Source organism: Delphinapterus leucas, chromosome 5 (assembly GCF_059928025.1).
Source record: "Delphinapterus leucas isolate spDelLeu-1000000601 "Yukka" chromosome 5, BTC_Dleu_Yukka2, whole genome shotgun sequence".
Lineage (NCBI taxonomy): Eukaryota > Metazoa > Chordata > Mammalia > Artiodactyla > Monodontidae > Delphinapterus > Delphinapterus leucas.
The window spans coordinates 92,216,217-92,234,561 of NC_143133.1; the positions used below are offsets into that span (position 1 = coordinate 92,216,217).

At 39.9% G+C, this 18,345-nt stretch overlaps 1 protein-coding gene across 4 annotated transcripts in view; it reads left to right on the forward strand.

Moving 5' to 3' along the window:
• Nucleotides 1-18,345, forward strand: part of MRPL1 (mitochondrial ribosomal protein L1) — an 86,623-nt gene that overhangs the window by 13,300 nt on the left and 54,978 nt on the right. Inside the window, exons 1-3 of one of the 4 annotated variants that reach the window (XR_002648233.3) lie at nucleotides 1,042-1,257; nucleotides 10,057-10,168; nucleotides 16,986-17,244. Coding sequence is in view for 3 of the 4 variants with exons in the window: in XM_089912100.1 (XP_089768226.1) it covers nucleotides 1,218-1,257; nucleotides 10,057-10,168; nucleotides 16,986-17,244 (411 nt within the window). In the remaining variant the exon portion in view is untranslated. Of the gene's footprint in view, nucleotides 1-1,041; nucleotides 1,258-10,056; nucleotides 10,169-16,985; nucleotides 17,245-18,345 lie in introns of those variants that run through there. The other 3 variants (XM_089912100.1, XM_022599519.3, XM_022599518.3) reach the window with 3 other exon arrangements.

The following is an 18,345-nucleotide window of genomic DNA, read 5'->3' on the forward strand; positions in this document are numbered from 1 at the left end:
TCTATAAATATACTAAAACCCATTGAATTGTACAATTTAGACTGGTGAATTGTACGGTATGTGAATTATAACTCAATAAAATTGTATAAAACAAACAGATAAACAGAAACAGGTGTAAGCCTTGTACAAAACCGGGAAGAGGTGGCCATAAATCAGCCTGGGAAAGGGAGAGGGAGGCTTCATTAGTGAATAAACCCTGAGTTGAAGTCTTAAATTTAAAAAATTAAAAAAAAAAAGTTACCGAGGTGATACGGTACAGGACGTTCCAGAGGGGACAGAGTGAACAAAGGCCTGGAGGTGAGAAACCGTGTGTGTGAATGGGGTTGAATGGGGGTGGGCTGCGGGCAGAGGGTTGAGGCCAGGGAGGTAGGCGGAGGCCAGAAGCGAGCTCGAGGTAGACACGCGAGGGTTTTATATTAAACTGGGAAGTGATATAATTCGTGATCAGATTTGTTTTAGATAAACTACACTGACAGTTGTGACGTAATGGAAAGGATACTGATTCCCCCCCCCCGTCAGAATAACCTGTGCGTAGGTCTTAGATCTGCCATTTTAAAACTAGAAGTGTTATATAAATTTGTCAAGTTTTATTATTCAGTTGATCCTAATGGCACAGTTTGTCAGCAGCGGGAAAATGTAGAACTGCTTAATGTTCAGATTAACTGAAAACCACGCTGATCTTGCGATGAGTTCAAAAGAGTTTGTTAGTGAGTGGGACACGCCCCTTGGGTGGTAGTGGACAGCCTGGTTAATTTTTAAAAGTCTTTACGAGGCTGGAAACGTGGCGGTGGAAGCTGGTGAGATTATTCAGATTTTCTGTTTTTCATGCTCTCCTGGGTACTCTCACAATTTAAAATGATCGTTCTGAGTACACTTGCAGAATCAAAAAGAAAAAAATAAAAAGGAATAAAATAGTTGGAACATCGCCAACAGGACCGTACTTTCCAGGAAGGGCACGTTTCCCTGAAGATGGTTGAACTGTCGAACCGGAACCAGGAAACACTGGGCTCTACACAGCACGCAGGACTAACGGGAACAGAGCCACGGGGCACCCGCGCGGCGCGCCCCCCCGCGCCAGCTCGAAGGCTTACTTTGGTCCCACCTCCTTTCCTCTTGCTCCTTCGAATCCCTTCCCCCTCCGCCGTTTCCGGATGGGAACGCTTTGTAAATTCTTTCCAAGTTGAAGCGTGGGACCAATTTCGTCAACACAATCCGGAATGGTCAACATGGCGGCGGCTGTAAGGTGCCTCGGTAGAGGTAAAGCGAGGGGTCGTCTGGGCTTGCGGGGAAAATAGCTCTGGCGCCGGGTCTTCTGTGGCTGCACAGTGCAAGCCGGACTCTCCTAGGTGCGGGTCTGCACTGGGGGTTCGATAAGCCTCTACTCTTTCTGGACGCTTAAGTTCTCTAGAGGGTCGTTGCTGCTTAAAAACGACCTTATCAGAGGTTTCACTCCTTTCTGGAGCTGTCCACCCTAGGACGGGAGTGGGAAGGGGTATACATTGACGCCCTTCCAGCCACCCGTAGGGACCGAGGCAGAGACTTGGCTCTGTCTCCGATGCTGGGGATGTGGGCTGCGGGGGGAAAGGAGTTTGATACGTGAAGAGAGATCTGGAATGGAAAAGGTGGTATATTTTAGTGGCTTACAACCATAAACTTAGAATACTTGGTGCTTTCGGAGCACATCGTTGCAGGCAGTTCCAATTCTTAAACTTCCAGATGTTGTCCAGTTTGGATTAACATTTATCATTTGGAGGCTAGTTCTGTGACATTTCTTGCTAGCAACCCTTCTCAGCAGTTAATAAGGTCTAATTTGTTGGCTAGGATGACAACCCTTTTTGGGTACAATACTTAAAATTTTTTTATTTTGTGTTTTTGAAGTACAGTGATACGTATTGTTATTTAACTATGGTGGATTTTTGGGTGGAGGCAGCAGCCAGGAACACCCCCATTTTGCAGAGGAAGAAACTGATTCTCTTAAGTATGTCGCCAAGTTCATATAACTAAGTGGCAGAGGAAGACTGAAGCTTAACTCCTAGACCAGTGATTAATTGATTTTTTTTTTTTTAACAGCATCATAGTCTTCTCTTTGAGCTTCGTAACAGGAAAGCTCATTGTAAAGACCAGCATTCCCTATTTGGGATAGTTGTTGCTTAAAAGATAGGGGTGACAAGAGATCACAACAGACCTTGATAACTGCTAAGTGAGCAAACTAAAAAGTATATCTTTACTGAAAAGAGATTAATGGCACTATCTTCATGTATGACAGAAATAACATTATGTTAGACAAACTAAAGGAACCAAAAGGTAAATCAAAGGTTATCATTCTCTCCTTGCCACATTTTCTTCTCATGGCTCTCAGGATGTCTCACTCTCTTAATTTTCTTTTTATCTCACTTGTCACTTCTCACATTACTTTGCTGGTTCCTCCTCTTCTTCCCAATTTCTTACCTTGGAATGTCTCAGAAGCAAGGATTCCATCCTTCATCCTCATGTCTGTTGTATCTAAATTCACTCTTTTAGTGATCTCATCCAAGTTTTGTGGCTTTGACTATTGTCTGTATCTTAATGGTTCTCAAAATTATCTACAATCAGGACCTCTCTCCTGAACTTTAGATTCTTAAACTCATCTCTCTATTCTAGATCTCCACTTGTATATCTAATCAGCAACCTAACACTTGTCTAAAATCAAACTGATGGTCATCGCCTGGAGTCTTCCCCATCTCATTTGATGGTTACTGCATCCTTTCAATTGCTCAGACCAGAACCTCAGAATATCTTTGACTCCCCCTCTTTTTCTCACACATCACATTAAATGGTTGACAAATCCTTTCTGCTTTCCCCTCAAAATAAATCCAGAATCTGACTTCTTCTCACTACTTCACTGCAACTACCTTCCAAGCCACTACCATCCCTCACCTAGATTTCTCTACAGTGTACTCTCAACAAGTAGTCTGGTCCTTTAAGAACTTAAATCAAATCATGCTACTCCTATGCTCAAAACTCTGCAAAACCTCCCCATTTTTCTAAATCTAAAGTCCTTAGAATGGCCTACAGCTGTGCTGTCCATTTTGTTATCCACAATTGAGCACTTCAAATGTGGCTAATCCAACCTGAGTGTATTAAATACACATTAGATTTTGAGGACTTAGTACCAGAAAAAGTAAAATATCTCAATTTTTTTACATTGATAACACGTTGGAATGATATATTTGGGGGTATTAGCTGTAATAAAATATGTTAATTTTTATTATTAATTAATTTCCCTGATTCCTGTTTCACCTTTTTTTTAATGTGGCTATTAGAAAATTTAAAGTTATGCATGTGGCTTATATTATACTTCCATTGGACAGCACTGGCCTAGGGTCTTCCATATCATTTTGTGCCTACCTTCTTCCACCTCCATTCACCCAGCTTACCACTCTGACTTCTCCAGCTGCCCTCCTTCTCACTCACTGTGCTGTAGCACATTGGCTTTTTTGTTTCTGAAACACACCAAGAACATTCCTTTGTTGGGAGGACTTTTTCTCCCAAGTGGAGTGGGCCTGGAACACTTTCTCTAGATATTTGCATGACCGACTTTCTCATTTCTTTCAAGCCTTTGCTCAAATGTCACTTTTTTTTTTTTTTTTCTTTTGCGGTATGCGGGCCTCTCACTGTTGTGGTCTCGCACAGGCTCCGGATGCGCAGGCTCAGCGGCCATGGCTCACGGGCCCAGCTGCTCCGCGGCATGTGGGATCTTCCCAGACCGGGGCACGAACCCGTGTCTCCTGCATCGGCAGGCAGACTCTCAACCACTGCGCCACCAGGGAAGCCCCAAATGTCACCTTTTTAAAAGGGCCTACCTTAACCTTCCTATTTAAAGCTGCAACCCACTTTCCCCTTGATTCTCAATTCCTTTTACCCAGTGGGTTTCCTCTTACCAGTACCATTTTATGTTTGTTAGTATTGTCCATCCCCAGTAGGATGTAAGCTCCGTGAGGACAGGGATTTTATTTGTTTTGTTCACTAAATACTTAAAGCAGTGCTAGCACATGTTTCGTTGGCATAATCGTTGTTTAATAAATAAATGAGTGAATGAATACATGGATCTTCAACAAAATGCCACCCCTCTTCCATGTGTTGTAATGAATATTAAAGTAATTTGAATCCAGTTTTTGCTCTCATTAGTTGACATTTCCTTCTTTCATTCAATAGATGTTTATCATGTCTTCATTTGCCAAACACTGTGTTTTGTGTTAGGAACAGAATAGTGAACAAGTTACATATACTCCTTGGCTATGCATGGTACTTATCATCTATTGAAGAGCGGTCATTCATTGTATAATTACTTTTTTAATTACAGTTGTCCTGAGTGCTGTGAAGGAAAAGTACAGGTTGTTATAAGAGTGTATATGAGAGACCTTAATCTATTCTGAGTCTTCAGGGAAGTCTTTTCTGAAGGAGTAGCTTAAGCAGAGTCCCTGAAAGATCATTGGATAGTTACGAATTAGCTATTGGACGGGGGAGTGGGAAGTAGTAGGGGAGAATGTCACAGATCTCCATCTGCACTAATTTGAAAATCTGAAGGTTGTAAAAACCACGGTGTGTTCAAGAAACTGAAAGGATGCCAGTGTATTTGAAGTGTGGCAAGCATGAGAGAGAATGGTGTTAGATGAAGCCCGCTAAATAGGTTAGAAGCAGCTCATGGAGGACCTTTTTAAGAATTTACTTTATTCAGAGAGCAAGGTGAAGCCATCCAAGTGTTGTAAGGGTATGACGAGATTTCGTTTTTAAATCATCCCTCTTACTAGTAGGTGGAAAAGAAATGGAAAGGGCCAAGAGTAGAAGAATAGTTTGGAGTCTGTTGCAGCATTCCATGTAGTAGATGATGGTGGCCTGGACTACAGTGCTTATGGTGGGAAGGCAAAGACTACATAGATAAGATCTCCTGGGGAAAGTGAGGATTATAGAGTTAGGTTGAGAAGCCGTGGGGAACTCTAACCTTTCAGTATCATGTTTAAGAGAATCAGCTAGCAAAGGAGATGGAGTTATTTCCATCTCATTGCCACGGGGTAGGGGTGAGGATAACTTTTGAGAATGAGTGCAGATTCATTTACGTTCCTAAGTAGTGGAGGAAGTTCTGAGGGCTTCTGTTTTCTCTGAAGTAGCGAGTGAGGTTATTTGCTAAGAGTGAGAGGAGAAGAAATATATTAAAGGAATATAATAAAATACTACAGATAGATAAATTGACTACAGAAGGATTGAAAATACAGATATCATGGCCTAGCAGTTCTATTTAAGTAGTGGTATTTTTGTAGTTTATTTTTTCTTAGTCTGTAGCAGTTTGATTTCTGTTGAAAATTTTAATTTCTGCTTGTCATGACTGGGGATTCTAAAAGTAGTGGTTGAGTATTTTATAGCAGGTTGCAATTGATGTATTCAAGAGAATTATTATTTTAAGTATCCTGCCAGGGTTGTGGGGTTCTTGTTTAGTACAATTAGAATTATTTTTTGGAAGTGTTTTCCAAATCTTGAGTGGATAATTGCTCTTCCTTCATTTACCATATGTGATTTTTCAACGTAGCTGACTTCTTTAAAAATGTGGAGAATCTCCTCTTAGACTGTTGCATACCAGCATAGCCACTAAATTTGAGACTCTGGAGGTCAGGAACTGGATCTCATTAGTCTATTTCTCTTCTTTTTCCTAGCCATTAAAGCCCCAGTTGTGGCTTTTGTGCCGCAGTAATAAACAGGTTTCCTATACTGTCCCAAATGTCGGACCCATATGTTCACAGAATTCACAGTCTTGGTGGTTTTCTTGTACTTCAACTTTGTTTTGGAAGATTAGAATTAGAGATGAAATTGAGTTGTTAGGCATGTGGTTTTGATGACGTTTGAGCTGATGATAAGGAGTAGACCAGGGGAAGATACGGAGCTGGTGCATCCCTGTCAGATGTAACATTAACTGTAAAGGCCCTGAGTGAGGAATTAACTTGAGGGACTCTAGGGATTCAAGGATCTGAAAGAAGGTTCATAGTGAGCAAGTAAGAGAGTGATATGGAGTGACAGGCAGGGGCCGGCTCACATAGGGCCTGTAGACCACAGTGAGGACTCGGTAGCTCTTCTGCGTGCGCAGTGCCCTGCACTTGGAAGCTTAACTCATGAAATGAATTCATTTGATGTGTAGACAAGTCTTACAGCTTACATGCTATTGGTCTATATAATGAGTGGATTTTAAGATATTAGATTTTAACAGTAATTTTACATGAAAATCTAGTTGTAGAGCACTAATTTAAAAAGTTGAGTTTAGAGAGTTCCCTGGTTGCCTAGTGGCCTAGTGGTTAGGATTCTGGGCTTTCACTGCCATGGCCCAGGTTCAGTCCCTGGTCGGGGAACTGACGTCCTGCAAACCACATGGCACAGCCAAAAAAAAAAAAAAAAAAAAAACAAAATTGAGTTTAAGCCCAATTAAACAGAAAAGAAAATATAGATGACCAAACATGAAAACATATTCAGCCTAATTCATAAGGAAATTTAAATTAAAACAACTCTGCATACCATCTTTCATCTACTAGGTTGACGAATATCAATGTGTTTGGTAACATACTATGTTGGTATGAGTGTATGGAAACAGGCAACCTTTTCATTGCTGGTTGAAATGCATATGGCACTGTTATTGTAGAGAGCAGTATTTATCAAAATTACAAACGTTCATATCCTTTGACCCAGCAAATTCCCTTCTTGAATTTATCCTATGAATATACTTGTATGTGTGCAAAATGATGTTTGTACAAGGTCATTCACTGCAGCACTGTTTATAATAGCAAAATATTATAAATGAACTAATGGCTCGTCACTGATTATGATACAACCACACAGTGTAGTACTTTTGCAGCTCTGAAGAGATGAAGTCTTTATGAACTGATATGAAATTATTGCTGTAATACATATGTATAAACGTACCTTTGTGAAAGGCATACATGAGATTATATATACACATCTCTTATAAATAATGTGTGTACATCTATATCTAATATATGTGTGAAAATGGGCTCTAATACCTTTACATGAAAAATAAAGGTATAGAACAGTGAGTAGAGTGTGCTACCATTTAATAAAAGAGTAGGGAAATAATATTTCTAGAGAGATGCATAAGAAATTACTAACGTGGGAGGGAAGCTGGGTTTTAGGGGTTGGAGGAAGACTTTACTTTTGTATATTCTTTTGTAACCCTTAAATAAAAACATTTTCCTCGTATTTCTACATACAAAAGATATTTATAACATATAAAGAATAATAACTTAAAATTCTGGATACTTACTAGTAAGCTTAAAAAAATAAAGAACATTATCAATACCTTCAAAGGCCTAAGTGCTTTTGTCTTATTTGATCTGTTTCTTCCCCAGAGGTAAGGCACTTTTCCTGAATTTCTATTTTATCACTCCATTGTTTTTCTGTATAGTTTTTTTTTTTTTTTTTTTTGGCTGCATTGGGTCTTCGTTGCTGTGCGCAGGCTTTCTCTAGTTGTGGTGAGCGGGGGCTACTCTTTGTTGCGGTGCATGGGCTTCTCATTGTGGTGGCTTTCTTGTTGCAGAGCATGGGCTCTAGGTGCATGGGCTTCAGTAGTTGTGGTGCGTGGGCTCAGTAGTTGTGCGTGGGCTCAATAGTTGTGGTGCATGGGCTTAGTTGCTCCACAGCATGTGGGATCTCCCCAGACCAGGGCTCGAACCCATGTCCCTGTGTTGGCAGGAGGATTCTTAACCACTGTGCCACCAGGGGAGTCCCCTTCTGTATAGTTTTAACACATGCGCACACACACACACACACACACATACACACACACACACACACATACTCCTAAATACAATATTGATTACTTATGCATGTTTTTGAATTGAAATAATACCAAATGAATTCTTTTGTCAGTGACATTTTTGCTCAAATTATGTTTGAAAGATCCATCTATATATATGGCATATAGTTTATTCATTTTTACAGTCCTGTAGCTTTCCATTATAGGAATATACCACAAATTATTTATTCATCCTACTGTAGATACACACTTGGGTTCTTTTCTTCAGTTTTGCCATTTCAACGATGTGATGATCATTCTTGTGCATGTCTCTTAGTACACGTGTGCAGGAGTTCCTCTAGAGTACATGCCCAGGAGTAGAATTGCTGCATCATTGAGGTGTGCATGCCCATCCTCTTTGGGTAATGCCATATTGTTTTCCAAAATGGTATTCCAATTCATACTCTTAACTGCTATGTGTAAAATTTATCCTTATGTGATACTTTCAGCTATACAGGACTTTTAAAAAAGTTTTGCCAATTTGCTACATGTAAAACAATGCTACTTAAATTATCTCATCTACAAACTGTTACCTGTCCAAAATAAGATCAAAGCACTTCCTTCATTGAGAAAGTCTTGTGGAAAAAAATTTTGTCAGCTGCACTAAATAATATACTTACTTAGTGATGTGTTTGATTTACATGCTGGGTTAATTTTAATTTGGTAACAGATAGGCTGTAACAGGCTCACAGACCACTCTTTAAGTAGCACCGTAAAATGTTACGTAAAATGTTACTGTGGTTGAAATTAACATTTACCTGATCACTAACGAGACTGTACTTTTTTTTTTTTTTCGGTATGCGGGCCTCTCACTGTTGTGGCCTCTCCCGTTATGGAGCACAGGCTCAGAAGCACAGGCTCAGCGGCCATGGCTCACGGGCCCAGCCGCTCCGCAGCATGTGGGATCTTCCCGGACCGGGGCACAAACCCATGTCCCCTGCACCGGCAGGCGGACTCTCAACCACTGTGCCACCAGGGAAGCCCAAGACTGGACATTTTTTATATGTTTATGCATCATTTGTATTTCATTTTCAGTTAGAAGTCTATTCATCTCTTTTGTTTATTTTTCAATTGGGTTGATCTTATATATTCTGGGTATTAATCCTTAGTCCAGTATGTATGTTACTATTATAATCTCCCAGTTTTTGGCTTGTCTTTTCACTTTCTTTAAAGTATCTTTTGATAAACAGGTGTTCTTAACACTAATGTAGTCACTTTTCGGTTAGTGCTTTTGGATTTTGTTTGTGAAATTTTTCCCTTCTCAGAGGTCATAAAGATATTTTCCTATATTCTGAAATCCTTTAAGTTTTGCCATTCACATGTAAGTCCTTAGCCCATCTAGATTTGATTGATTGCATATGTGTGTGTGTGTGTGTGTGTGTGTGTGTGTGGTGTGAAATAGGGATCTAAATACACTCTTTTCCCTGTTGATAATCACTTGTCTTAGCACCACTTATTGAATTCTTTGCACAGTGATTTGCAATAACATCTCTGTCATATTTCAGTATCCATATGTACATGGGCTTGTTGCTGGGCTGTTTATTGTTTCATTAGTCTATTTTTCTTGTGCCAATACCAAAGTGTCTTAATTACCATAGCTTTATAACAAGTCTTGACCTCTGGTAAGACAGTACCCTCCACTTTCTTATCCTTCAGAAGTACCTTGGGCAACTTGAATGTATTATCTATACAAGAAAAAAAAAAGACTAAAATTTAAATTAAAAATTCAGGATACGTATTTGTAATCTATAATAATAGAGCTAACATACTTTGTTGAGCCTGAACTAGACTAAGTTAAAAATAAATTAGGACAGGGCTTCCCTGGTGGCACAGTGGTTGAGAGTCCGCCTGCCAATGCAGGGGACGCGGGTTCGTGCCCCGGTCCGGGAAGATCCCACATAACGCGAAGCGGCTGCGCCCGTGGGCCACGGCCACTGAGCCTGCGCGTCCGGAGCCTGTGCTCCGCAGCGGGAGAGGCCACGGCAGTGAGAGGCCTGCGTACCGCAAAAATAAATAAATAAATAAATAAATTAGGACAGAATTCTTCAATTAGATATGTTTACTTGACTTTAGTTTCAAGAAGTACAGTTTCCATTTTTACACTTTTTAAAGATTGTGGTTAACTCAAAAATATTGAATATTTTTGTTTTAGAAAACACTGAGAATGTAAAAACTATGTATGTAGTGATTAATATTAATATTTTACATGTTTTTTTTCTTTCAAGTCTTGATACATCAGCAAAGGCGTAGTCTTTCCAAGATGGCTTCTCAAACGTCTCTTTATCCTTGTTCTGTGTACGTTCTGGTGCCCAACAGACATTTTGCTGCTGCTACAAGGTAAGTTTTTTTGTTTTGTTTTTATTTTTTTAGTTATTTCATCTGCTATCATTTAAATATTTGATTAAAAAACAATATGCTTGGGGGGCTTTCCTGGTGGCACAGTGTTTGAGGGTCCACCTGCCAGTGCAGGGGACACGGGTTTGAGCCCTGGTCCAGGGAGATCCCACATGCTGTGGAGCAGCTGAGCCCGTGTGCCACAACTACTGAGCCTGCGCTCTAGAGCCCACGTGCCACAACTACTGAAGCCTGCGTACCTAGAGCCCTGTGTGCTGAGGCGGGAGCAGTGGGAGGCCTGCGCACCACAGCGGGGGGTATCCCCTGCTCTCTGCAGCTAGAGAGGGCCCGTGAGGCGGCAGGGACCCAACACAGCCAAAAATAAAATAAATAAATTAAAAAAAAAAAAAGAAATATGCATGTTTTTAAAAAACTGTGAAAATTTATTAGCAGATAATTTTTCCATGTCTAACGATGAGTTATTCAGTAGCTTGATGAGAATCATAGTATTCGCAATTTTAATTGTGGTTTTAATATTTTAACGTATTGACTTTATAATATACTAAAAAAATAGTTTTTTCATGGCTGATTTTCTGTCAGGATCTGAGACAGGGTAGAGGGGCTTGTGCTTGATTCTCTCTTCTCTCTTGCCACTCTGAATCTTCTCTCTTCTGCGTGTATGTGCATATACTCATGGTTTGCCAGTGGCACCTCTGACTCTGGTTTTGCTTCTCTCTTGACAATAGGTTCTTTTTCTTGCTTCTTTGTATATCTCAGAATATTTTATTGACTGCTAGATATTTTGTTCGAACAGTTGAGACTAAAGTACATACTATTTATGCCTGGAAATGGGCATGCCTCTTCTGTCACAGTGTTAAGTCAATCCAGTCAAAAGTTGAGCTGGGGTTTGGTTTTGTTACTGCTATGGTTACCACCACCAGCTTCAGATTTCTGTACTGTTACCTTGTGCTTAGGGTGGGGGCTGGGTTGCTGGAAGGTTTTTTTTCTCAGTGTTGCTGTTCCGTGCTCAGTTTTCAACCTTGCCTGTGCAGCTGTGCCTCAGAAGGGGGTCACTCTCCATACTCTTGCTCCTCCCCAAGTAGAAGACTGCTATTGCTTATTACTCAGTGCTTGTCAGGCTGGTGATGGGTACAGAAGGGATTCTGTGTTTTCCAAGTTCAGCCATTGTCTTAAGTAGGCCCACTGTTGCTGGTCCTTGGGCATGAGGTTTTCGCAGTATTTCTCTCCCTCCCCTCATGGTATGTATCTATTGCAGGTCTTGTGCTGTAGTGCCTGGACCCTTCCATAGCTTTATTGGTAGATGATACTGCACTCAGGACTATTTCCTGCCCCACCCCCGAGGATAAAAGTTTTAGTGTTTTTTCTTCTTTCTAGTGTTTTTTTCTTCTTTTATTTCCATACGTACAGTGGGTGTTTACCTGTGCCCTAGAGGGCTTCAGGGTTACTTGCCTTTCCAGCTGTAGTAGCTGATCTTCTCCATACTGCACCCTTGAAGGAGGCCCCCTAGTCCCCTGGCCTGCTCCCGTCTTTCCCGGGAGCATCTGGTGGAGGTCTGTGGAAAAGGCCCACGTAGTGAGTGTGAACTCCCCTTGTGTCTGGATCTCTCAGGGGGTTTATACGTTAGTGCTAAAAGTTTAGCTGATTTTTTTTCCTGCCTGCTTGCCTTCCTCTTATTCTCTGCTACAGGTGAGACCCTCCTGGCTGTATGCATATGGGATGGGGTTGTGGGGAGATTTCAGACCTGTTTGGTTGCCCTACGATCTCAGCTCTGTGATGCGTTCAAGAAAAGTTGTGATTTTATCTGACTCTGTCATTGTTAATGCGCTTTCCAGCTTTTATTTGTATCATTATTGACTAGGCTTTATTCTGTCAGTTTTTACATTTTAGGTATAAGCAGAACTTCTGCATTTAGTTTATTTTTTTTAATTATTTATTTATTTGGTTGCTTGGGGTCTTAGTTGTGGCAGGTGGGCTCATTAGTTGTGGCACACGAACTTTTAGTTGCAGCATGTGTGTGGGATCTAGTTCCCTGATCAGGGGTTAAACCTGGGCCCCCTGCATTGGGAGTGCGGAGTCCTATTCACTGCGCCACCAGGAAGTCCCTGCATTTAAGTTTAATGAATAAACCAGCATCAAAGGTGGGTGTTTGTGATTTTATTTATGTGATTACACTGAGAAGTAAGAATTCCAAACATTGGCATTCCATTAATAGTTATATGCCCTAGGCATTTTCTCTTTAGTTCTGTTTAGTTCAGTTTAGTTTGACTGAGGTTGTGTACCCTCCTACCTCCACCCCAATTCCTCAAAGTAAAGGCTTCTTCAGCCTTAAAAGGACTTGGATCTCTGGGGTCACAGATCTTCAAGGATCTTGAAGTGAGCTTTATTATAGCACTGATTTTTTTCTTATCTTGTTTTATTTGGCTATGACCGTGGAATTATTTTTTCCTTTCATTCTCTTGGAGGTAGGAGACAGGTGAAGCAGGGAGAAAGTTATTACCTGAAAACAGTCTCTTATTACTCATTTAATCTGTGTGGTTTAGTTACCCAGGTAACTACAGCTAAATTCTGTTCTCTCTAATTTGGACTGCCAGGTGTTTCTCCCTCACCTTCCCCAAAACCTTTCTAATATGATTATTTTATTCTCTGAGAATCATAGTATTTAAGTTCTCCTGATAGGGCCTTAAATAATTGCATGAACAACAGAGTTCTTCTGGATGTGATTCTTATGAATAAAGGCAGACAATTTTTGGAGTGTCATGGAAAACAACAGGTGGTGGGTTTATAAAATTAATTATTATTGACAGATTTTATTCAATTGCAGTTTTTTATTAATTTTGGAAGACAGTGTTTTCCTTAAAGTCCTATTTGCTCTGTGTTATAATGATGTACTTTATTTTTCTTTTTACTAAAATAGTGTTCTGTTTGTAACTTAATATTTTCACTGAACCGTCTCAAATATTTTGTGAAACAAGGTCTAAAGTATAAATAAGTAAACTGCTGTATATCCCAACTCAGTCTCATTATGTATCAGACTTATATTGGGTTTTGCCAATATTTATTACTTTAAAAATCATATTTTAGCCTCTGGGGACTTCATATTACTAATTGCAAATTAAATGGACAGGTTCAGTCATGGTTAAAAATATAGTGGTGAAATCAGCATTTACATAAAGTAAATCTGTAGGTTATAGTTTCAATATTTATTCCTTTGTTAATCTTAGAGAGTTCATTACTAAAACAGGCTCTCTAGGCTCCTTCTTCTATTGGCCTCACTGCTCTTTTACTAAATATAAAATGTGATTTCTCCAGTTTGGAAGGTTTCAGGATTTTGTGGTGTACTCCCAAATACCATTGGGGCATGTCGCATCATCCACTCAGGCACCTACTTAGACTTGTCAGCAGTCCAGTGGTAGGACACCTGTGTCCCATTAAAAATGAGCACTGTGAAATTGCTTATTAGTTGGGAGGATACTCTTATTAGCTATGGTAATAAGGATTCATCCAGTGCTATAAGTGAGAATGGAATTATATGTTGGATTGGTTTTTGAGGTTCTTTTTTAAAATATCATTTTACTGTCATCCATTTCTTTTGCATAAATTTTCTAGGACCCCATATTGGTTTTCTGTTGCTGCTGTAACAAATTACCACAAACCTCGTGGCTTAAAACAACTCAAGTTTATTATCTTGCAGTTCCGTAGGTCAGAATTCTGACATGGATCTCATTGGACTAAAATCAAGGAGTCATCAGAGCTTCGTTCCTTTCTGGAGGCTCTAGGGGAGAATCTGTTTCCTTGCATTCCCAGCTCGAGAGGCTACCCATATTCCTTGGCTCATGGCTCCCCCTTCCTCCGTCTTCAAAGCTAGGAATGGCATATTGAGTCCCTTTCATGCTCAGATTTCTCCTGTCTCTTCCCATCTCTATCAGATGCGGATGAGAAAGGGGAAAGTTTCTCTGCTTTCAAGGACTGTGTGATTTGGGCCCACCTGGGTAGTCCAGGGTAATCTCCCCATCTCAAGTTCTTTAACCTTAATCCCATCTGCAGAGTCCTTTTTGCCAGGTAGATACGGACATCTTTGGGAAGCCATTATTCTGTCTACCTTAGAACCCAGACATCTTTCTAAAATATTATTTCACTAATTTAAAACTTTTATGGTTAAAAGATTAAAGGTGTGACTTGAATTAATGCTGATAAAATATATCACCTCTAGCTCTGACTTCTTAACTTCAAACTCTTACCTGTAATTTTCTGTTGAACATATTTTCTTAGTTTGTAAGCATCTTGTTAGCATTTGCTATGTAACAAACTACCTTATAATTAATTATCATTGCCCACACATCTCTGGGTGAGCTGATCTAAGCTAGGTTTGGATGGGTGTCTTTGATGACCTTGGCTGGGCTTGCTTTGCATCCATGAGTCCGCTGCAGGTCAGCTGAGAATTGTCTAATCTAAGGGCTCTGTGGGGCAGCTGTGTTTCACACTTCTCACATCCTCCCACCTTGGACTACCCCGGTCCTGTTCTTATGAAAATGGCAGAAATACAAACTTACAAGTGGAAACAGATGAAGCCTCTTACGCCTTAAGCTTAGAGCATAGAAACTGTCACTTTTGCTTTATTCTATTGGTCTACTAGTCACATGACCAAATCAAGGCACTGAGAAATATACTCCACCCTTTTAATTGGGAGGAACTGCAGAGTCATTTAGCAGAGGGACTTGAATAGAGAGAGGGGGTAAGGAATTGGGGCCAGTGATGCAACTAACCCCACACTCAAACTCTGTTTACCCAAACTGAACTCATCTCTGTGACTACCTTCCTCATAAGAAACCTGTTTTGCTTTCTTTATTTCTGGTTTTAGTTAATGATACTACTCTAGTCACCCAAGCCAGAACCCTACGAAGTATTCTAGAGTCTTCTCTTTCCCCTTTCCCTATCTTCAATATTTACCTTGTAAAATATCTCTGTAATCTGTCCAGCCTATTACCATCACTGCTCTGGTTCAGGCTGTCATACCTCCTTAAGAAGAGAGGGAGCGAGTTGTCTCTTAATTGTCTCCAATCTAGCTTCCGTCAAATCCATCCCTTATATTGCAGCCAGAATACTCTACCTGAAATACAGATCCCACTCCTGTTCAGTGGCTTCTCATTGCTTCTAGAGGAGGCTGTCTGTGATCTAGATCTGCCAGCCTCATGTGCTGCTGTTTCCTGCCTTTTGCTTTACCTTTAGTTCAGGAGTCAGCAAAATATGGCCAGTGGGCCAAAAAATCTGGCCTGCCATCTATTTTTGTACAGTTGATGAGCTGAGAATGTTTTTCACATTTTTAAGTGATTAGGGAAAAAAAAGCAACAGTATTTTGTGACACGTGAAAATTATAAAATTTAAACCAGTGTTCATAAATAAAGTTTTATTGGAACAGAGATACACACATTGATTTTTGAATTGGCTGTGGCTGCTTTCACATTACAATGGCAGAGTTGAGCCATTGAGACAAGAGACCGTAAAATATTTGCTCTCTGAGCCCTTACAGAAAAAGTTTACCAACCCCTGCTCTAGTCAGCTAGAACTTATAATAGCTCCCCTTATGTACCATTCTGTTTATCATGCCTCAGTACTTTTATTACATTGTTTCTTTGCCTGGATAACTCTATAGCTTTATTGCTATATAATTTACGTACCAAACAATTCACCCATATAAAGTGTACAATTCAGTGGGTTTTAGTATATTCACAGCATTGTGCAACCATCACCACAGTCAGTTTTAGAACATTTTCATTATCTTCCCGCAAAACCTCATGCCCATTAGCAGTCGCTCCCCATTTCCTTAAGCCTCTCCCCTGGCCCTAGACAACCACCAAATCTACTTTCAGTTTCTGTAGATGTGCCCATTCTTGATATTTACTATAAATGGAACCATACAACATGTGGTGCTTTTGTGACTGGCTTCTTTCACTTAGCGTAATGTGTTTAAGGTTTATACAAATTATAGCATGTATCAGTGCTTCATTTCCTTTCATTGCCTATTAATATTCTGCTGTATGAATATACCACATTTTGTGTATCCATTCATCAGTTGATGGACATCTGGGTTCTTTTACTTTTTGACTCTTTTGAGTAATGCTGCTATGAATATTTGTGTACAAGTGTTTGTGTGGTCATATATTTTCATTTCTCTTGGGTATATATCTGGGCTAATTCTTCCTTATCCTTCAGGAATTGATTTTGGGGTCATCTCTTTCAGAACTCTTCCCTTCCTCCTAGGCAGGGTTAATGTCTTTTCCCTATGGCCCTGATAACATTCTCAAAGTATTTACCACATATTGAAATTACCTCTTTGCATGTCTGTCTCCTCTAAGTTTCTGGAGAGCAACATCAATGCCTTATCCAACTTTGTATCAATTGCAAACAGTTCAAAAGTTCACTTAATATTTGTTGCACTAGAAAAACTATAAAATAATCTATGCTTTTGAATTAAAATAAACTTTATCTTTTGTCTTTTTTTGGTCTAATGTACATTGCCTTTTTTTTTTTTTTTTTTTTGCGGTATGCGGGGTTCTCACTGTTGTGGCCTCTCCCATTGCGGAGCACAGGCTCCGGACGCGCGGGCTCAGCGGCCATGGCTCACGGGCCCAGCCGCTCCGCGGCATGTGGGATCTTCCCGGACCGGGGCACGGACCCGTGTCCCCTGCATCGGCAGGTGGACTCTCAACCACTGCGCCACCAGGGAAGCCCCATTGCCTTTTTTTTTAAGTCTCTTGGACTACATATTGAGATAACTGATCTTGAATTTTTTTTTTTTAAGGCCTGCAAAGAAAACAAAAAAAGGTGCCAAAGAAAAAGCATCGGATGAGAAAAAAGATGAGATAGAAAAAATAAAGTCATATCCCTTTATGGAAGGTGAACCTGAAGATGATGTCTACCTGAAACGCTTATATCCAAGGCAGATATACGAGGTGGAGAAAGCTATTCACTTACTTAAGAAATTTCAAGTTCTGGACTTTACTAATCCAAAGCAAGGTGTCTATCTTGATTTGACACTGGATATGACACTGGGGAAGAAGGTATGTAGACTCAATTAAAATTTATTTGTGAACAGTGGTTGAAAGAATTGCCGTTTCTTCATTTAAACAATTTTTGTCTCCTGTAATACTTTTTAGAAAATCTTGTGCTCTTTCTGAACTTTAGGTTGAAAAATATGTTTGTTTGTCTTAATTTTCCAAATATAAGATAAAATGTTGAATGTACTCTGCAGAGTTGATGAACATATATCTCCTCTTCATCTGAAAGTCAGTGGTATAAATTTCAATAAAAGTAGTGTTAAAATTAATTGAGGTATTGCTGTAACTTTGAAAAATGACTTAGGCTGCCTGGGTATGTTGTTCCTTCTCTGTAAATGAGGACTTTGGATTAGCTTAGTAGCCTTCAGATGTTCCTTAGAATCCTAAAGTTGAGAGTAAGTTTGGGTGGAGTTCCAAGCCCCTTACTCTCATCTCAGCCAGAACCTTTCTACTTTGTCTGTTTATATATTGCAGTTCCATGGAAGACTTGTTTATAAAATTCTAAAAGTGGGAAAAACACTAGATTAGATTTGAGGTCCATTACAGCTCTAAATTTTATAAGCTTCTCACTTAAGTCTGAGTTTTTTGGAGATGATATTTTAATTTTTACTCCGAGAATGTCTTTTTTGGGTCAAACTAGAAGGTATATAGTTTTGAATACAATTTAACAACCTCAACGACAACAATTAATTGAGCACGTAGAAGGAGGCAGTACAGCATAGTGCTTAAGAGCATAGGCTCTGGAGTCGGGTTACAGTACAGGCCAGAATCCTGGCATCACCAGTTACCTGCTCTTTAAGCTTCTGGTTTAACCTCTCTAAATCTCAGTTTTTTCCTCTCTTTATAAAGGGGGATAAAATGCTTATTAGTTCATTTGGTTATAGTGAGGATTAAATGAGATGATAGTGAAGGATTTGGTAAGAGTTTAATAATAACGATCAACATTTACTGGAAACTTTCTGTGTACCAGCCACAGTGCTAAATGCTTTGCATGCATTTGCTCATTTAATTCTATAATAATATCAGAAGAGGAAGCTGAGACACAGAAAGTGAAGTAACTTGCTCAAGGTCACAAAGTAGGGGGTGGAGTTAGGATTTGAACCA